The sequence below is a fragment of the Lethenteron reissneri genome, chromosome 24 (genome assembly GCF_015708825.2).
Source record: "Lethenteron reissneri isolate LAM-NWPU_2019-01 chromosome 24, ASM1570882v1, whole genome shotgun sequence".
In the NCBI taxonomy this organism is placed as follows: domain Eukaryota; kingdom Metazoa; phylum Chordata; class Hyperoartia; order Petromyzontiformes; family Petromyzontidae; genus Lethenteron; species Lethenteron reissneri.
The window spans coordinates 8,500,375-8,522,668 of NC_083802.1; the positions used below are offsets into that span (position 1 = coordinate 8,500,375).

A 22,294-nucleotide genomic window follows, 5' to 3' on the forward strand; every position below is an offset into this window, starting at 1 on the left:
CGCTGGCAGGAGGTCACGGGACAGACCCAGATGCCACAGGTCGACTGACTGAGACGACTAGCTGATGCACCACGTGTGCCCCCTACTGTGCAAACTTGCTGTGCTTTAGTCACCCGGCGCTCCGCTCGTTGTTGGTGTCACTCCTTCCCCCTCCGTTGTTGTTGGAGGGCAAATTCCTCCGGTACAGCTATTGAAGGCTTCACGAACTATGTGGTCGAAATAGATGTTAAATAATGTGGGAGCCAGAGGACATCCCTGTCGCACCCCAAGGTGAACAGGGAATGGCTCTGACTCTCGGCCACGTAGTTTTACCCGGGTCCCGCTCACCATCATGAAAGTCCTTAATGAGCAAGAGGGTCAGGGACTCCGAAGGCACGAAGAACAACCCAGAGCCCAGGCCTACTGATGGTATCATAGGCCTTAACCAGGTCAATAAAGCAGAGATGTAGGTCTTGTTGTAATTCCCTATACCTCTGCTGTAGCAGACGGACAGAAAATATGGCATCTGTGCAGGACCTCCCTTTCCTAAAACTGCATTGGGGCTCCGGAAGCCTCTCCTCAGCGTGCCTAGCAAGGCGATGTTGAATAATCCTTGCTAGGACCTTTCCCGGCACACTGAGGAGTGAGATACCTCTGTAGTTGTTACAGTTTGTGCGGTCCCCCTTCTTAAAGAGGGGGACCACCAGGGCATCCTTCCAATCCTGCGGAACCCGTCCAGTGGTCCAGACTGTTGTTATGATGTCATGTAGGGCAGTCTGTGCACAAACGCCACCCTCCCTCAGCATTTCGCTTGGGAGATCATCTCTGCCCGGTGCCTTTCCTGGTCTCAGACTCTAGATCGCCTTCAGTACTTCCTCAACCGATGGCACCTCAGTCAGCCACTCACAGGGGATGACTTCTTCCAATGTTTGAGGCACCGCAGCCTCAGCAGGGTCATCCCCACTTTGTCCCACGTTGTTTTCCTGGGTGAGGGATTTCCCCTCCCCCAGGACCTCACCTGGGGGTCAGAGATTGGATCACCATTTTTCCCCTAATGGTGGTAATAGGTGTGGTGCTGCAGGTTACTTTTTTCATGGAATTAAAGAGGGATTTGTGATCACGGGCCACTGAGGTAGACTCCATCTCCTCAGCAACCCGCGACCACCACCCATCCTTGCAGCGCATTACGGCTCTCCGAACCTCCGAGCGAAGGCTGCGGTAAGCCTCCTCATTCTCCGACGTGGGATGCTGTAGCCGATGAGAGTGGGCCTGTCGCTTTTTCTCAGCCAGCTTGAACACCTCCTCTGTCAGCCAGGTCTCTGGGGAGGTCTGGACCGTGTACCCAAAGCAGCCATTGCAGCTGCATGAGTCACAGTCCTAAATCTCGCCCATTTCCCCTCGACATCAGGAGGAGTGGGGGATGATGCCAACCCCAGCCGCAAGCGATGATGAAATTCTCGCTTGCAACTTTAATTAGCTAGCTGAGACCATGCCACTAAGGGTTTGAATGGGGTCCTGGGTGTACACCCACCACCGGAGTGGAAGAATGTCAGGCACATCTTACAGATGACAAGTCGATGGTCAGTGGGTAGATCAGCTCCACGGTAGGTCCTGGTGTCAAGGACATGGGCCCACATCCGCTGTTCCGTCACTATGTAGTCGAGCAGATGTTCTTGCTTGTACTCGGCATGCATTCATGATGTGGTGTGGATGTGCCGATTCCGGAACAGCATGTTGGTAATTACAAGCCCATGGGCTGCACAAAAATCTAGCATCATCCTGCCGTTGTTATTGAGCTGATCTGGCCCATGCATTCTAATTACTCCAGACCAGGTGCCAGCATCATGACCAACTCGGGCATTGAAGTCACCCAACAAGATGACTCTCTCCCAACGGGCCACTTTAGATAGCACCTGTGACAGGTCATAGATGGCATCTGACTCATCGGCCTTGCCTGCATCCCTCCACGGATGTTCGTCTTCAGTGGGGGCATAAGTAACCACGACCACCACTCCTCGCCCCTGGTTGATGGGAAGGCGAGCCCAAAGTAGCCTGGGGCTTACAGCTTCCCACACCTCACCGCCACGCTCCCACGCCTCCTTCATTATTTTATTCAGAAGAAGAGGCACACCTTGTTTGGCAGTCTCCTGCCCCGAGCAGAGGACAGTCCACCCCTCATGGTGGCAGGAGTCAGAGCCGGTCCACCAGACCTCCTGAATACCATAGAGATCCAGGCGGTACCGGTCCAGCTCCCGACAGAGGAGTGGCAGTCTCTCCTCCGCAGTGAGCGTTCGAACATTCCACGTGGCCACACGTAGTGGTTTGTTGTTGTTGCTGGAGGAGCCCCGAGGGTAAAGATTCAGTCTCCTGGCTCTGCCAAATGGGGTTTGGCCAGGAGACGTCATAGACGCCTGTCCCCCCGGGGCCTCCGGCACAAGTTTATTTATTAAATTTTGTGGTCTTGGTTTAGTGGTGATTCATTGAAGGTGGAGGGGTTACCAGCCCCTTGCACCTGTTTAGAGCCATGAGGGGAAAGGCCAATAGGAATTGGCCCTCCCCCCACGGCACTGCCCACGACAGCGTTGTCCGTCTGGCACCACGAGGAGGTAGGGGGTTGCTTTGCCGGACCACACGCACACGTTTACACACACGTATAAAGACATACGTATAATGTAGGCCAATCAGTTTCAAGGACAATACATACATTATCAAAGCATATTTGTTTGCATGTTATACCACATGTGTGTTTAATGCAGACTTGAGACCTCGTGATAGGTACCTTTTCTGATGTTTGGAAATTCTTTCCTAAAAGGGTTAAGCCTCGTAATTGTTTCATGCTCTTGATACTGCCAAAAAGGGTCCCATACACGTGTATAAACCTATATTAGAGGTGCATGGAATAGCACTTTTTGCTTTATGGCTGAAATCCAAATGCCCAATTAGATTTCCGGCTGGATCCAGAGGCAAGTAGTGAACTTTTTTAAAAATATATATGTAATGTAGTACAGTATATTATACAGAAGAAACTGATCTGCAAAATATGAATAATAAATGCATTGAGACAAGAGACAGGTGAGAGACAAACGTGATGCATTCAATGAAGAGGAGACTACGCAGATGCAGTGAGAAAGATGATTTAGGTGAGAGATACAGTGTTAGAACAGCGACGCAAACAAGCGTTCGAGACGATGTAGTGAGATGACATGCAGTAAGCTATGAAAAGAGTGATGCAGACGTAAGATAAGAGATTAAGTGAATAGAGGGAGCAGAGACCCAGACACGAGGAGCTGGAGTGCGATGTGAGATATGGGAGAGATGTAGATGCAAGATGGATCTTGAATGAAATTATCTCGGAAGAGATACGTAAATGGAGGAGAGAGATGCGGCGATGTTACAGAAGAGATGCAGGTTTGTGATGCAGATGAAGTGGCACAAGAAAGAAGAGACAGAAGAGATAAGAAATATGTATGATGAATGGGATAGACGAGTGAAGCTCGGAGAGATGTTTGTTCAAGAGGGGATACAGGAGAGAGATGGCGTATGATGAGATACACGAGATGGTCTAATGATTTTATCCAGATGAAATAGGAGAGGGGTAGATGTGATGACAATGCTTGTGTGCTCTTCTTGTGCGGAGTGGCGGGAGGATTAATGAAACATTACGATGGGTATCCATTGCCGTTTGTGTTATTTCTGTGGTAATCCACGTACAGTGTTATGTATGCACATTTGCAAGCGCATTGTTCTTGTCATTGTACTTCATGTCGATCGTGTGGACTATAATAGCCCCAAAGGTAAACCCTATTGAAGTATAGTGCCCTGTATAGGCATGCATTTAAAATATATATTATTTTAACACAGGTTTAGCCAAAGATATCCCACGACTAGCTGAACACTGTCAAAGGAACACCTATTTCTTGTGGAAAGGTGATTTCTACAAACAAAAGGAGCAGCAATGGACTTCGTCTCCTTTGCTTTTAGCACCTTGTGAAATGAGATCAAAACCGCACTTAGACATTCCAAGAGTTGTCCAGTAACGATTTTGTGAGAGCTGCGTACGGCTTGTGACTTTCATCTCGGAATGTCAAGTGCTACAGCTTTATACATACCTCGTATTTGTATCAAATATGCGGATAAAAAAAAACATCTACCAGTATATAATTGCCTTGATGCAAGTGAAGCTCCTAAAAGTAACAAACAGTGCATGCTACAATTGTATTACATGCTTAAACCAAAGCAGTCGTAGGATTGTCTGCACCTACCTGATTATCACATTGCACCCACACTGTCTGTCTGCTCACATTCCCATACTTCCCCATGTCTCTCGACTCCCCGTGTGTCCCCCTCTTTCCCATCTCCTGTCCGTCCATCTCCTTGCTGTCCATCCATGCACCCCATGGTGGTGAAAGTTCAACTATCTCGCCTGGTATACAGGAGGTTGTGGGTTCTATTCCAAACCTGACGCTGCTGTATATTTGGAGTTTGCGTGTTCTCCCCGTGCTCACGTGGATTTTTCTCCCGGTCCTCCGGTTTTTCCCTCCGCATTTAGAATCATGCGTTTAGAGTATTTATCTGTTGTCAATTCCCACGTGATGAGCCACTTTGTCGAGTTATAATTTGTGGCCAGGTCACTTCTGAAAAATAACTGTGTAGCCCAGTGGGCCTTACCTGGTACATTATATATTTTTTAAGCCTGACATTTGTCCACGTGTCCCCCATGTGTTCCCCGTCTTCTTGCATGAGCCTGTATATCTCTGTGACCCCTTGGCTCCGTGTCGTCTGCTTGTTTCCGTGTACCCTGCAGGAGAAATGTCACCAGTACTGGCCAGCCGAACGCTCTGCTCGTTATCAGTATTTTGTGGTTGATCCCATGGCCGAGTACAAGATGCCTCAATACGTATTGAGAGAGTTTAAGGTCACAGATGCGAGGGTAAGTTGTTCACTCACTCACACAACTCGTTGACTCACACATTGACTCATTCGCTCACTCACTTCTTCACTTGTTTACTCGAGTGACTCCTTCACACGTTATTCACTTGCACACGTATTCACTGAATCATTCACTCACTGCTTCACTCAACCCACCAACCCACCCTCATTGGCCTTCCACTACAATAGGCCCTATCCTTTCCCATCACTGTGTATTCCTAAATCATGGTTTTAGTGACCTCGCCTGAAGGTGGTACATAGCTCACCTTCAACAATGAGCCCTTACTGGACCCTGTATGATGAAAACTACTGAAGTGAATGATGCGACTAACCTCACTGACAGATGGGCAAATGGATCCTGTCACATGTAAATATTGTCACGTGTGTACTGGATGTTTCTCCACGTCTCCAGGACGGGCAGTCTCGCACCGTCCGTCAGTTCCAGTTCACGGATTGGCCGGAGCAGGGTGTGCCCCGGTCTGGGGAGGGGTTCATCGACTTCATAGGGCAGGTGCACAAGACCAAGGAGCAGTTTGGACAGGAGGGGCCAATAACGGTGCACTGCAGGTGCCCAAAGCAGCACACGCGCGCACATGCACTACAGCAGCAGTATCCCCCATTCATGGTAACATCACCATAGCGCTTGTGCCATGCTAGGTGCACTTTGCGGCCACGTGAAATATCAAAGCCTCATTTGCAGAAGGTCACGAGAGAGACCCGTGCGTTATGGGTTCACTGTCGGGATGACTGGCAGATGCACCACCTGTGTTTCCCACTGTGCCGATTTGCTGTGCTTTTTTTATCCCACCCAGCACCTTGCTCATTACTGGGAGCATTGCTCCTCCACAGAGCCTGATCTTGACACCGCTGGTACCGGTGGTCGGCAAGTCCTGTATGCTCCAAGACTGTATTACTTAAGCCCACAGAACCCAGCCAACCGGTCCTGGGCCTCCCCTAACTCGACTCGGCCTCAAATGAGTACCTGGTGCGGTGTGTATACGTCGCCACTAGGGAGACAAAGGCGGTCAGGCGTGGTGCTGGCCACCCACCTCGCGTGTTGCGCCGGCCTTCATATGTGCTCTCTAACAGCACTTGCCCCTACAGTCTGTTAAAGGCTATACGGGGGATCTTTGTCTTTGTTTGCGTGTGCCCAGTGCTGGTGTGGGCCGCACAGGCGTCTTCGTCGCCCTGAGCGTCGTGTTGGAGCGCATGCGCTACGAAGGGCTCCTCGACCTCTTCCAGACAGTGAAGATGATGAGGACACAGAGGCCGGGCATGGTGCAGACCGAGGTGACACACACACACACACTATGTACATACACGTAGACGCAGAGGAAGGTGGTCCCCCCGTGGTTAGTCTGAAAAACTGTTGGGACAAGTGCTGTTCGCAGGAACGTATTAAGGCTGGTACAGCACACGAAAGGGTTGTGGCATAGCCAACACCTTTGCCTTTCCAGTTCACAGAGCACACGATATTGTCATTTAAGGTTGAGTTGACCTAGGGGAGTCCTATAACAGGTAGCACATTCCATGGTGGTATCCATGGCCAGGAGTCGCACCAAGGTTTATAGCACAGTGCACAGAGCACTGAGCTACCACTCATTACAACTGTATACCATGCATTTGTAAGGAATGGTAGCTCAGAGGTTAATGCATTCGCTGGGTGGAGCGGTGACGCCGTGGTTAGTGCACTGCTCTATAAACGTCTGACCTAAGCTTGATTCCTGACCATGGCTAACGTTACTGTTAGCCATGGCCGTCTCTAGCTACATACAGAGCGATCTCTAACCATGCAAAACCAGTGCATGGCAGAGGGCCAACAGTCATTTATGGACCCTTAAAATGTCAAGTGTTTCTCTCCATGTTATTGTCTGTCGCCAATCCTGTCGCTTTATCTCTCTTTTTTGTTTCTCTTCAGCTCTCTGCATCTCTACAATCTCTGTGTTCAACTCCTTTTTACTGTCTCTCCCCGTGTCTATTTAATTCCCTGACTCTGTCTATCCTCATGTTGCTCTCTGTGTCTGCCACGATTTCCGTTTCTTTCTAAGTCTTTCTTTGAGTCGCTTTGTAGGTCCCTTCCACCCCATTAGCACAAGAACCCCACTGAGCATTGAGACGGCTCTGTTTGTAGTGACCCTGCCCCCTAGGCCGCCGTGGTGGCCAGATGTTAACTACCTCGCCTGGTATACAGGAGGTCGTGGGTTTGACCTCAACGCCAATATATTTGGAGTTTGCATGTTCTCCCCGTGGTCGCGTGGATTTTTCTCCAGGTCCTACAGTTTTTCCCTCCACATTTAGAATCAACATGCTTTTAGAGGATTTGGCTGCTATATACCTCTGTGGTCCTTATCTGGTAAAATAAAAATAGTTTATTGTTTAGTTTATGCCTCTCATCCTGTGCCTACCCCACCTTCAAATTATTTTGTTCCTGCTGCTTCTGCGTAAATCACATGCATACGCATATACAGTAAAGCCTTGGATTGCGAGCATAATTCGTTCCGGAAACGTGTTTGTAATCCAAAGCACTCGTATATCAAAGCACTTCGTACATCAGTTGTGATCACGTGACGCTCGGCAGACAAAGTGTATACGTACTACTCGTATTGCAAGACCTCGCTCGTTTATCAAATTAATATTTATTTAAAAATGTTGCTCAGTCTTGCAAAACACTCGCAGACCAAGTTACTCGCAATCCAAGGTTTTACTGTCTACATAATGTATACACATTGATAACTCTGTCACATGTCTCATTGTCTCTTTGTGTCGCCCCTCTGTCTCCAGGATCAGTACCAATTCTGTTACCGTGCTGCCCTTGAATATCTGGGAAGTTTTGATCACTACACCGTGTAGACAGTCACACACAGCACACAAACAGCATGACGCAATTATACATACGCTCAAACAATTACACACACACAAGTCAAACATGTAGACACACGCACATGTTCTGCATACACACGCACGCAATACACAAGTACAGAGAAATACACTTGCATAACAATTCTAATCGCTGACATTCATCATTTAGTGGCAATGATGTCACCATGGCACTTGTGTCAGTCGAATTGTACTTTGAGGCCACGTGAAGTGACCAGTTCTCGAGCAGATCACCACACAGACCCAGATGATATGGGTTAACTGGCTAGGGTGGATGGCAGATGCACCATCTGTACTCCTCGCAAAGTCAGCTTGAATTGTTGCTGGAGGTTAGCTGCTCACACTGCCCAGTAGCATCTTTTCCAAACTCCCTCCAAGTCTACTCAGCTCCCAGAATGAACTGTGGGCAGGCCAGACTAAATATTTTAAGCCAGCGCAGGTGTTTCTGCAAAGAGGAGACGGGACATCGTTGTGGCCGAGACATCCCGAAGCCTTGTGTGGAGCAACATGCCCAGAGAGCTTACACACATTGTCACAAGTGTTTGATGACACAAAGCGCCCGAGTGGGAGTATTGTTTCGGTGACACTGATGGTGAGGCCACACCCGTTATATCCATCGCCAGGTTTAGTTTTAAGGTCTTTACTTCTTTATATTCTCAAAATGGACAGCAATAATGAGGTCATCAGCTTACATAACACAGTTAACCAGAAGGCAACACTTGTCTTGATAACACCAAGGCATCCATCAGTCTCCCACGGTATCTGCACCAGATGAAAATCGCACTGGTACTAAATTGGAAGGCATTCAAACTACACTATGAAAAAGGTGTAAAATAGTGTGGGGGCCAGAGGAGAGCTCCGTTGCAACCTGGTGCACAGGAAATAACTCTGGCTCTTGGCCATGTAGCTTCGTCTGGGCCTGCCCAAAATCACGAGGTCTGTAATGATTGTGAGCAGGTGGTCAGGGGACCCGGAAATCACTCAAGCAAAAATAAATAGACTCATATACGCACGCATATAAATCTACACGTACACATGCTCACACACAATAAGCTCCAAAAACACCCACCCACTCAACGACTGCCACACTTAAACTCAGGTAACTAACCCACACTCAACCTCTCACACTTCATCAACCATGCCTTCACTCGTTCACCTACCCAGTTACCAACTGCCTTTCCTATTTACCCACTTACACAATCAGCCAGCCAGTTGTGCACTCAAATAACCGCGCAAACTTCAGAGCAATGATTTAATTGCTCCACTGCAGACTGTGCGCACTCCGCTTCCAGACACCATCGTAGACTGTACGCTTAGGGGCCATCCATTTAGTACCTACCCATGGAGGGGGGGGGGTAACCCAAATGCGTACGCTTGCGTATGGGGGCTCTACTGACAATGTGCGTACGCATAGGAGACGGGGGGATTGGGGGATGAAGCCTCGATAATATAATTTGTCTACATTGGCCTTCAAACTGACTTACATCGTCCGGCGGTGGACTATCTGTTTGCTTAAACACGTTAATATTATTCATCCATGATCGTGTATGCGTGGATTAAATATCGGCCGTTCTATAGGATTCAGGGGGGGGGGGTTAAAAAGTACGCGTGCGTACAGGGAGGGGAGAGGGGTCAAGTTTTGACAGATTTTTGCTTACTAAATGGATGGCCCCTTATGAGACCAGCCTTGATGGGAGGTTAGTGTCGGGTGATCAAGATGGGGTACAAATGGGTGGGAAAGACTGTTAAATCCATCACACCTCTCCCTCCCACTCGAAAAATCCTCCGTACCATCAAACAACACCTTGCCCCCACTTACCCAGATAAGCCATGTGAATACGAATGCCTTCCTACCTTGTGACTTCAATCAGCCAATGGGATACAAGTGCTGTGTTAATGTGATATCTATTTTTTGTTTCAACTTTGGCGCCTTTAAGTGGATTCGTAGGCTTTCCATACTCATCCACTTACCCCCACACGCAAATGCGTTCACTCACCCGCTCGCTGGCTCGCACGATCACCCATTCTCTCACCCGTCTGCCACCTGAATAGAGAGAAAGATCCCCCGTACAGCATTTAACAGACTTCTGGGAAAAGCGCTTTGGGGTCGCCAACACGACGCCCGACCGCCTTTGTATCCAAAGTGGCGATGTTTACACATCACACCAAGTACTCATTTGAGGCTGAGTCAACCAAGGGGAGAGACCGGGATCGGTTCAGATAACGGTTATAATCGTTACTGGTGTTGAGACCATGAGTGGGAATCGAACTGGGGTGGGCAGCTTCGTAGCGCAGTGCCCTAACGACTACACTCACGCTCCCACTAACTCCCCTTCCGCCACCTTGAACACTCACCGCAGCCAATCTCACTCATTGCTCAGTTTATCTCTCCTTTGTGCCAATGTCTGTATGTTACATTACTTATTGATCTTAACATAGTGGTACTATGATTGCTATTGATACGTTTATATACATTGATATATTGATGCGCTCTATGCTAAGAGTGTACGGTAATGACGTCACCTTACACCCCTAATCATCGGGGAACGATTCATTCCCAGTCAGGCTTACCGTGTGAGCCATCGACAGTGTTTGGGAGTAATGTGTTACTGTATTCAGATGACCAAATGCAAGTATCAGTAATCCTCTTATTAATTAATACTCGACTTCAGGTTGTGGTCAGATTACCGTGATTTGATGTGTACTGGATGATTACTCTTCATTTTTATTTTATTCCTTCCAAACATCTAAATGGGGGAAATTATTGTTAGCACTTGGGTTCATGCAAGGACATTAGTGAACATGCATAGAGTTGATGCTGCAGAGCCTACGACGGTCATAGCGTAGAGATTATATTTCTGAGCTTAAATTGGCTTTTTGATAAGTCGCTGTTTCAATGCTCAAACGGACACGATAGGGCAGTTGCTGATCTTTGTGGCCATATGAGCCAGTTGTAGACAATAGACATCACTGCGGCCCAGTTTAACAGCATATGGCGATTGTCGACTTCTGACTAAATAATTACAGTACTCGTTTTGTAAACCCCAGAGACCTACAGGCGGAGACCGACCCCAACTGATGCTTAAACTCGCAACCTTCAGACTGTGACTCTAGCGGTCTAATGACAGTGATACCACGCCCAGTCAGATCCAATACCATAGGCATTTGAATGAAGGAATCGTGAAAGTAATTAACTGGAATACTCCTGTCGGGATTCCGGCTTTGTTATGGAACAATGGCATTTCTAGTTGCTGGCGTATGGACAAAATCGGATACATTCGCTGCTCATGGTCACTACACGCATGGACACACTCTGAATGTTTCAACTATGAATCACAGATATATCAAATTACGGTGCTTGAAAACTACTTTAGACTTGGGGGTTACACTTTTGTGACTTTGAAAACCTCCAGTTGCAAGTAATTGTGGCTGATAACGTTTTAAAGGTACCCTTACCCAACATTGACCATGGACTATATTACATTGTACGCGGTTGGGGAGATGGGGTAATTGAAGTGGGTTCAAGAGACGGAACAGCCATTACCACCGACGCGCACCAAACTGCACCTATCGACCCAGAGACAACACTAAACACACCACAACTTGTCAAGCCCTGTGGACATAGATCAACACAGCCGTCATTGTTACTTTTTGGACATATGTAATTTTTTTCGTGCTGCCGAAATCGCAAATCGTGTCGGGAATGCAACGAGCCATGTTTGCGAGCGCCTATTAATGTCGCGTGAAAACTTCACGCTGGCCTGTAATTATATCATGATGCATAAACCAGATTTATATGAAAAGCTGTGTATATATACAAGAAATATGCATACATCAGAGTAACGTGTTGTGTACATTTTGTATGAAATAAAGAGAAATCGTGGCCTGCAGTAAATTGACGTTTGGTGTGCTTGGGATTTGTGTTGCTCCATGGCTCGTCGGGAATTGTGATGGCATCGTTGGGCATGTCACCGTCTCCCGCGAGTGACGTGTGAAATGAAAGGTTGACGAGCACGAGGGCAGGGAACGCGTGCATGTTGGACTTGTTTCGCACCTTGTCGAGACAACCGTGTTCACCGGTGGTGCGCGTGACTGGCGTTTGGACAATGTCTCGACTAAATGTTGATTTAAAGCTTTCGTGACTGCAGGGATTCATCTTCTTGGTTATTTCGGTAAAGTCACGTAGAAGGGAAATAATAAAATAATATTAATCCACAGAAAGAAATGTTTCTTTCTGTGGATTTCACACCTGATGATGATTGTGTTGCAGTCGAAACGTCGTGAGAATTTCTATTGTTCTATATTATTTTATTATTTCCCTTCTACGTGACTTTACCGAAAGAATCAAGACTATGATGTCTCGACTGCTGGAGGGGAGAGGAGTTGGGAGAGGGGAGCACGGGGAGGGTAGAAGATCGATCACGGGGTGGGGAGAGCGATTGGGAGAGCATGGGGAGTTGGGAGCAAGGGGGGAGGGGTGGAGCCAATGGGAGAGGGTAAGAAGCACGTGGAGGGGAGAGAAGATGGATGGGAGGGCATGGGGAGGAGGGATGCAAGGTGAGAGGGGGGAGATGGAAGGGGACGGAGCGAGGTGAGAGGGGAGGGACGTGAGGGGGGGGGGTATGAGAGCACAGGATAAGGGTGGGGGACACGAGGTAATAGGGTATGTTCAACTGGTTTTCTCACTGTAGATTATCATTTCAAATCACTTGTTGCGTTTTAGACACCATTGTTTGGTAGTGAGTCATGTTTTAGATTGCCCTTCCCCCGCTCCGCAGATTAGCACGGTTTGCTACGTACGGTGCGAAAGAAGTTCAACAGACAGTTGATTTGCTGTAAAACACGTGGCCAGTGCCTTGACGGTGTCGAACCCAGGTATTGCCAGCCTCTGTGGTAGCCGTGCTATCCACTACACCCACACGAAATGGCTTAATGGGTGTGATCATTGTACTGGTTATTAAGTAATCGTCATTTTGAAGATACAGTTTGTTTTGTTTAAAAATGTGTATATTTAAACAAAAATACAATAAAAGTTGGATTTGAACCACGGACTCCAGGACCTACAACTCCCACGTGGCTGAGTTGGGCTGCGATGACGTCCTCGTGTTGACATTGACGTCACCGCACTCGTTACGTAAAGTAGAATCAAAATCTTTATATTTATACCGGAGGAATCTATGAAGCTCTTTTTTTCACAGACGTCCAGCAGTTTTCACGGATGTTGTAATGAGGCATTGCCCAACTTGTATTAATTTGAGTAAAAGTGTGACGTGGCGATTTAAACCCGGGGAGACCGCGCTACAGCCAGTGATTGTCAGCCACTGCACCACGAGGAGTGGATAAGCATCGTTTACACTACGGCTATTGCATCATTGTTTTAACGTTGTATTTTAAAGTTTACAGTTAGAATGTATTAACAACAAAATTACCCCCTTAGCTGTAAATCGACATGCACTTATCGAAGTCAACAATTAAAATCTGGGTTTGAACTCGGAAGCCCGCTATGTATTTGCAAACCCGTACAGCAGCCAGTGCCGCTTATCGGCACTGAATATCCATCGTGGCATTTGCAAGAACGCGGACCCAGCAGCTGCCAGCAAGCCCACGCGCGGGGGTTGTTCAGTCTTCACAGATCGCTGGTTGGCAGTAGCGTGACTCGCGTGCGAGCAGTGGGTGGCCTGCCACCACCCCCCACCCACCCTACCTGGTGGACAGAGGTATGAGTTGGACACTCCTTTGGACGGCCACCATGAGATATATGTGTTCAACGCAGAGGTCGCAAACGGGTTTTGTTTCCTTACCCGTACCCGGCCGCACCAGGGTCGCAACCGGGTACCCGTACCCTACCCGATACACGGCCGGGTACGGGTAGCCGGGTATCGGGTAGGGTACGGGTATCGGGTACCCGGTTGCGACCTCTGGTTCAACGACAGTGTTTGATAATTTGTTTATTTTACATAAAACGCGTTTTCAATTAGATGTTAAATGAAAATTACCGTGAGCGTAACGATGTCAGGACAAGAGTGCCCGCGATATCTCATAACCTCGGTTGCGACCGGTGCGTGACGAATCAAACATTGGGGCCCCACCTGACGGATTTCCGCACACCCCCTGAAGTTGACGATGGTTGGATCGTAGCAAAAACCGCCTCCGGTCAAACGACGATCAAAAGTTAAGAGCTACTCGACAAGCATGGCCTGGTATTTTAATTTGGTCGTGAATATTAAGAGATCTGGGACCCTTTTTTTGCCAGTATCAAAGTATGAAAAAATGTAGCTGCTCACCCCGAGCTATACATGGTCTGATAGTGCATGATGATCACAGCATGTGTGTTTGCATGTTCACCACAAGTACGTGTGGTTAGTGCAGACTTGCTTCCTTCTAAAACGTTTCTATTTGGTTTTTGAACATCTTAACATCTGTATTGTTGCCAGAAAGCGTAAAACCTATTTTTTTTAAATACTAAGAGTTATTGTTATGGTGAAGTATAAGAAAAGTAAGGGGGCTCGGGAAGGACGCGTGGCGACAGCGAGTGGTCGAGACTCACGCTGGAGTGGCAGGCAAAGGACGGAACGCGCCCGAGAAAGAACGTCCACAACGTGGGGAGCCATCCCTTCCCCATGAAACCACGACAGTCGTTTTCATTGGTATTTACCAGAAAAATTATAACCCTTAGAAAATGCATTGATCGTCGTTTTAAGAACTGTATCTTTAAAAAAAAGTTTGGCATTTCAAGTCTGCCGCCCTTCATCCTTGGGAAGTGTTTGTTTCTGTATTCGCCGCTGGTGATGGTGACGTTTTCAGAGGCGACAAAGTGGTGGCGAGGCTGCGAGGTTTGTAAAAGCGCAGACACCACGGCCGAGTGGCACACTTTCTTTTTAACATTGAAAAAATAAGTTGTTCAAGTGCCAAGGGCACACAGAAGGAATAACAGGGCAAGGGGCGAGACTTCATGTAGAACACACAAACACTTCGACACGTGAGTCACGACTACTGCTACTACACGCTCGTGGTTATTAAGAGAACGGGAAACAATCAGGGGACAGCCGGACAAGTGGTGTTACAAAGCGTGGTGGGGGAAGAGATAGGGGGGGAGGGAGACAATGTCACCAAACAAAGCCCAACGCGACGTCCGAGTTTGTTTTTGTAATTCCAGGAGAAACGATCACAAGTGTGGAGAGGAAGGTGGCGAGTCGCACATTAAGAACATCTTTAACGAGCTCCGCGCCAAGTCGTGGATGAGATCCGCCTTCACCGCGACCTCTCAAGCCTCGACGGCGCACACCAAACTCGAGCGATGGAGGAGGCGGTGGTGGTGGTGCCGTGAATCTGCGCCGAGGGCATCAGCCCGCCTCTAGCTCCTTCAGGATAAGGGGGGGTGGGGGGGCAGTCGAGGTTGGGATGGGAGGGGGGGCACTTTAAGAGCGATGTGCACCGCCAAAGAGAATTAAATTGGGTGGGGGAGGGCAAAGGGGCATTTGATGGCACAGGGCCCAACCCCAGCAGCCCCCCCCCCTCCTACCGCCGCCAGCCCGGCACGGAACGAAGAAGGCGCAGAGGAGACGGCGCCAAGCCACATCCACTGACATCCATTCTTACGCTCGTGACACATGCACGTCATCAAGAACAGCACGTGTGTTGAAATCAGATTCAAATGTCATGCTAATGTTGCGTTTGTGCTTATTGGTTTTTAACAATAATGTGTGATCATCTTCTTGGTTCTTTCGGTAAAGTCACGTAGAAGGGAAATAATAAAAGAATAAAAAGAAAACATAATAAAATACAATTCTCACAACGTTTCGGCCACAACGTCGTGAGAATTGTATTTTATTATGTTTTATTTTTATTATTTTATTATTTCCCTTCTACGTGACTTTACCGAAAGAACCAAGAAGATGAATCCCTGCAGTCACGAAAGCTTTAAATCGAAATAATGTGCGAGTCAAAAAAAATACATTTGGATGTAAACGAGACGATAAAATCCCGAGATTTTAACGGATTCTCGAATGGTGATCTCAGCGTCGACTGCCGCACGCGGTGGGGAGGCAGGGGGTGGGTCACGTGACAACGCCACGTGACCTCCGGGGCGCGCGTCTCGCGGCCGAACTCTCCCTTCCCGGGACAAATACACGAGACACATTTCATTGTGGTTTTTTTTTTATAAACCCAACGGGGTTATCCTCTCGTGTGAGCGAGCGGTGGGTTTCTAACGGCAATCGCGTCTGCTCACGGACAAAAAAAAACCCCACGATTTAATCTCAGGAATTGGTCAAATATTTAAATGCGAGAGAGACTGGAGCCCCGGTGCGTCTCTACTGCACACATTGCCCCACCTCATCTTGCTTCTCGCGTCTCCTCCTACGTCCTCTCTCGTCATCGTTCACACTATTCTCTCTTCTTGGTTCTTTCGGTAAAGTCACGTAGAAGGGAAGTAGTAAAAGAATAAAAATAAAACATTTTATTATATAATTTTATTATGTTTTATTTTTATTATTGTATTACTTCCCTTCTACGTGACTTTACCGAAATAACCAAGAAGATGAATCCCTGCAGTCACGAAAGCTTTAAATCGAAATATTCTCTCTGTCTGCCCTTCTCCCAGTGCCCAATTCCGTTATTCCTCCTTGCACCCCACCCCTGGAATGAACTTCCCCCGTGCATTGAGCGGTGCTCTCCTTCACCTCATTCTGTTTCTTCTCTTCAAGCCTCGCCTCTTCTCTGCTGCCGATTCTCTTCCCTCGCCCCTCCACTCCTTCCCGTCCCTCCCCTCCCCTTTCGTGATCCCTGAGTAAACCCTCTATCGAAGTCACTCAGTCCTCAACCCTTGTGCGTCCCTGCCGTCTAAACCAGTATTCTCTGTCGCCTCTCTGTAGGCTACGTCAAGCGCCTTGAGTTGAAGAAGACGCTCTATAGATATAACACAGATTGAGCACAATTGGTTACGAGTGGATCGGTGGCGCTTTGATGAAAGCGCTCTATACTGTACCGTACTCACGATCGGACCCGCAAGACCAAATTTCGATCCGTTTACTGAAAACCATCATCGGTCATCTGAGTCGATCAACTGTGGGCAGACTTAACATCGTGTGGCTCGGTGTAAATGCGAGGCCACTCGTAGGGGATCTCACACGCTGTGGCTAATACCAACATTCCAAGACATTGTTCATTGTCCGTGGAAAAGGGTGAGAGTAAAGAAAGCCAGATTCATCCTCGTAAATATTGCCGTCATGACCTCTGCAGGTGGAATGGTGGCGCAGTGGTTAGCGCGCTGCGTCGTGAGCTGGGGACTGGAGTTTGATTCGCAGCCACAGCTCACATCCATGCGAGTGATATCTGAAAGTTATCCCGCATGAAGTCGGGCCAAACAACCCACGTGACTGGCAGGGCGTTGGAAGTCTTCATCCAGCAGTGGACTGGCAAGGGGCCGTCAATGCACAATGCGTCTCCTCTAGAGGCGGAGCCCAGTATTGGGAGCACGAGTGCCCATTGGTTTCTATCCAACATTATTCACATTTTTCCCCTCTTGGAATTGAAGGCAGATTCTCGTCTGCTCACATCATTACGTGCGCGCGTCTCTCTCCTCCTTCGCTTTACTGCTCCCTCGTCGCACCTTCCCCATCTGCCCTTCTCATCTTCCCCCCCCCCCCTCTCGTCTCTCGCTCCCCACTGCTCTTCGTGCTCCGTCTCCATCATTCCAACTCTGTTTGCTTTATTTTGTTCACGCGGCTTCCGCGTTAATTCCCCAAGCCCGAATAGTCAGATGCAAGGCACCCCCTGAGGAACAGAGGCGACGGAGCGAGTTCGTGTTAGGTGGTGCAGGTGGAGCGTGAGAAATATGGGGGCGGGGGGGTGAGGGGGGTGTCCGGGGTCGAGAGTCGCGGGGCACGGAGATCACTCCAGACAGATCACTATCGACACCCGCAGAGACACGGAGACACGTAGCGACAAGGAGACAAGACACACACAGAGACACGGAGACACACAGCGACACGGAGACAGGACACACACAGAGACAGGACACACACAGAGACACGGAGACACACAGAGACACGGAGACACAGAGACACGGAGACACACAGCCACAAGGAGACAGAACAGACACAGATACACGGAGACACACAGCGACACGGAGACAGGACACACACAGAGACAGGAAACACACAGACACGGAGACACGGAGACACACAGAGAAACGGAGACACACAGCCACAAGGAGACAGGACACACACAGAGACAGGACACACACAGAGACAGGACACACACAGAGACAGGACACACACAGAGACAGGACACACACAGAGACAGGACACACACAGAGACACAGAGACACACAGCGACAAGAAGACAGGACACACACAGAGACAGGACACACACAGAGACAGGACACACACAGAGACAGGACACACACAGAGACAGGACACACACAGAGACACGGAGACACATAGCGACAAGGAGACAGGACACACACAGAGACAGGACACACACAGAGACAGGACACACACAGAGACAGGACACACACAGAGACAGGACACACACAGAGACAGGACACACACAGAGACACGGAGAGAGAGACCACTACTTTCACCTCTCGCCGTCTCCTCCTCCTCCGCTGTGGGGGCGCTGTGTTGTTGTGTAAACACAGCGCGGGGCGGAGGAGGAGGGGGGAAGCAGCATTGAACCCCTGTAATTAACACGCTCGGCGGGTTAAACGCGTGCAACTCAAGTCCTGGGGTGCGGGTGGTCAGTCGTCACATGCCAGTGGCTCCAACATCTGTGCTCGAGATTCGTAGAGGAGCGACGCCACGGCTGGAATAGGACAGACAGCGAGACTCAGATGCAACTTGTATCGTCGGTTCGTCGTTCACGCCTGGCGTTCATGGCCACAGAATGTTGTCACCCGAGCCCCCGGTATCAATTCATCTGGCAGAGAAAGTCAGAGGAAAGCAACCCAAGCGAGTGGATCTTGGTGGAGTAGTGGCAGAGCGATTTGGCGAGCACTGCGCTATGAACCCGGCGACTTGAGTTTTGTGTTTTTGTTTAATTTCAGTGGCGAGCGGTATCCGATCCGGTCCCGACGCCAACACCAACTTCACCAACCCGCACTGACCAGCGTGGTGAAGTATGGTCAAACGGCCTCCTTAGAACCGGCGGGGGCGTGCGTTGTTGGGGAGTTGTACAGCGTGTGTAGCGTGCGTGCGTGTGGAGAGCGGTGGTGCAGCAATCAAACCCGGCGGCCCAAGTTCGATTCCCGCTCACGGCCAATACCAGTGGCGAATATTTGAACCGGTCAAGGGGCCTCCTCTAAGTCGACTCAGTAAACATCGCCACTAGGGAGACAAAGGCGGCCGGGCGTGGCTGCTGCCCCCCCCCCCCCACTCCCTCGTGTGATGTGCCGACCTTCACAGGTTGTACTCGCTAACAGCACTCGCCCCAAGAGTCTTTTAAGGCTAAACGGGGGTGGGGGAATCTTTGTGATGTGACGCAGCGTGTCAAGAAGCCACCACATGTGGTGTTCATCAAGGGCGCGTGGTTTCCGTGCCTTCGCCGCCACTGCCCCCGACTTCCCCTCCCATCGCTCAGAGTAATTATCTCGCAGCCGACGATTCAACAACAGAGAGCGAGCTGCTGTTGCTGCTGTTGCTGCTGCTGCTGTGAGCGCGCGGAGAATTTGTCTCGAGTGGCAGTGGGGAGGGCCGACACGAAACCCGCGGCCACAAAGCCGTAGCAGTACTGCAACTCTACTGATGAGTCGTAATGAGGGTTAAACTGGTGTGCGCGTTTGTTTGTTGTAGTACAGAGTTAGACTGATGGCCTTAATCTAAGTTGTCTTGTGCTTGTTGTTGTTGTTTGACTGGCATCCCACTGGGATGTTTGCACACAGTGTTGGTGTACGGTGCCTTTTCTGCAATATTTTGCTGTCTTTTCTTGGATTTTCTGTTTGCACATTTAAGATGTTTTCTTGTTCATGTTTATGTTTTTTTGTTTGTTGCGGTTGCACCTGATTCAAGAGCCGAATGGCTCACAGGGCTTACACCTAATACATGAAACTTGAAACTTGTCTCGTGGGACCGGATTCTCTATTAGCACGAATAAAGTTCAAACTGAACGCGTGTCGGTGCACGCGGGCTCCGCTTTGAGACGGGTGGTGTCCGACTGAACCAGTGCTGGGCACCCCTCCCCAGCCTCTCACCGACCCGCACCGAGCATCGTGGTGAAGTATGGTCGAACAACCTCCACGAGCAAAAGGTGCGAGGAGGGCTTCATCCAGCAGTGGATGAAATCGACCTGCACGTTCCACCGCAGTTGCCGCGTCGTCGTCTCTCTGCCGCCCACATTCAGAAATCTTCCCTGAATCTCGGCTCCTCCTTGCGGCCGCAGTGCTGTGTGTGTGCGCAGTGACGGCGCCTTGACACGCGACTTGCACACACGTTGCTGCGTGTGCGCAAGTCGAGACGATGCACACAGCAGCAGCAGCAGCTCTCCCTGCTTGCTCAGGCAAAAACATTCGGCTGCGAAATCCGCGAATTCCACGCTCAGCACGACGGCAGCGAGGGACACCCGCTGAGATGATTTTGCTGCTTATTATTAATGTCCAAATGATGGGCCGCTTTGTTGAGCTATCATTTGTGGCCAGGTCGCTTCTGTAAAATAAGTGAATAGCTCAGTGGGCTTTGCCTGGTAGGATGGCGATGGTTTCGTTATATTTGTGTTTGGGTGACTTGTTGACCTTTCTTGTACTTTGCACGACCATGATATGTTGTTGTTGTATTGGTTGTTGTTGTAACGTTCTTACCCCGTGCGCCTACTGGACGTCTGTGAAAAAGAGCTTTATAGCTCATCGGATTCATCCTGCAGTGTAAATTAAGATTCTGAATTCTGACGTCACCCAAGGCGGTGCTGGCCGGCTCCGTGGCCCCGGCAGGAATTTGAACTCTTGACCTGCCGACTCCCGGCCAGGCCGCGCTCCAATGAAATGGGCTTCGCGGATTCAGCGAGATGATCCATCCAGACAGGGCACTGAACATTCACGCACAAAGAAACAACGGCACAGGCACGACCCAAACACAGGCAGCAGGGGCGATTGTGGTCATCACGCCGCTGGGTTCTGTCCTGGGCTCCTCGTGTCGTCGACTGTTAAATGAATGACCTGACGGCAATAGACCGACTCTTTTACATCGCTGCTCCCGCCGCGTTAAAAGAAGAGGAAACCAGTACGTGCGTACATCCCATCAGCCACACGACATTCTGGCGAGTGTATATACTCTCATCAGATTTTCAGCACGGTTGGCTACGTACGGTGCGAAAAAAGTTCAAAGTCAAGACTGAGTTTCCGACGCTTCGGTGCCTCATCACTGAAGCAGAGTCGAGTCGAAGGCTGACCTGGTAGAACTGCAAGCTGATTGGATGCGAGGATCCTCTCTGTTCAATATGGATCCCAGGTTGAAGCTTCGCGAATGCGACAAAGACGTTAAAGTCACGGGCACACACACAAACACACACACGCACCCACACACAACCACGCACACACACACACAACCACACACACACACAAACACACACACAACCACACACACACAACCACACACACACGCACCCACACACAACCACACACACACAACCACACACACACAACCACACACACACAACCACACACACAGACACCCACACACAACCACACACACAGACACACAACCACACACACAACCACACACACACACAACCACACACACACAACCACACACAACCACACACACACGCACCCACACACACCACACACACAACCACACACAACCACATACACACACAACCACACACACACACACGCACCCACACACACCACACACACAACCACACACAACCACACACACACACAACCACACACACACAACCACACACAACCACACACACACACACGCACCCACACACACCACACACAACCACACACACACACAACCACACACACACATAACCACACACACACACACGCACCCACACACACCACACACACAACCACACACAACCACACACACACGCACCCACACACAACCACACACACAACCACACACCACACACCACACACACACAACCACACACACAAACACACGCACACCACACACAAACACACCACACAACCCACACACAACCACTACACACACGCACCCACACACAATCCACACACACAACCCAACCACACACACACACCACCCCACACACAACCACACACACGCGCACCCACACACAACCACCACACACACCACACACACACACCAACCACACACAACAACCACAACACACAACCACACACACACACAACCACACACCACACAATTCCACCACACACACACAAACCACACACACACACACGCACCCACACACACAACCACACACACAACACAACCACACCAACCACAAGTCACCACACCAACCACACACACAACCACACACACACCACAACCACACCACACGCGCACCCACACCCAACCACACACCACCAAACCACCCACACACA

At 49.5% G+C, this 22,294-nt stretch overlaps 1 protein-coding gene across 8 annotated transcripts in view; it reads left to right on the forward strand.

The window, feature by feature from the left end:
- The window catches only part of LOC133346502 (receptor-type tyrosine-protein phosphatase delta-like), a 225,848-nt gene extending 214,174 nt beyond the window's left edge, over nucleotides 1–11,674 (forward strand). For all 8 annotated transcript variants that reach the window (XM_061558121.1, XM_061558119.1, XM_061558125.1 and 5 more), the window contains 4 exons: nucleotides 4,784–4,909; nucleotides 5,321–5,475; nucleotides 6,063–6,198; nucleotides 7,690–11,674. In XM_061558121.1, the coding sequence (XP_061414105.1) occupies nucleotides 4,784–4,909; nucleotides 5,321–5,475; nucleotides 6,063–6,198; nucleotides 7,690–7,758 (486 nt within the window). In that variant the 3' untranslated portion in view covers nucleotides 7,759–11,674. The remainder of the gene's footprint in view (nucleotides 1–4,783; nucleotides 4,910–5,320; nucleotides 5,476–6,062; nucleotides 6,199–7,689) is intronic.
- Nucleotides 11,675–22,294: the final 10,620 nt, after the last annotated feature.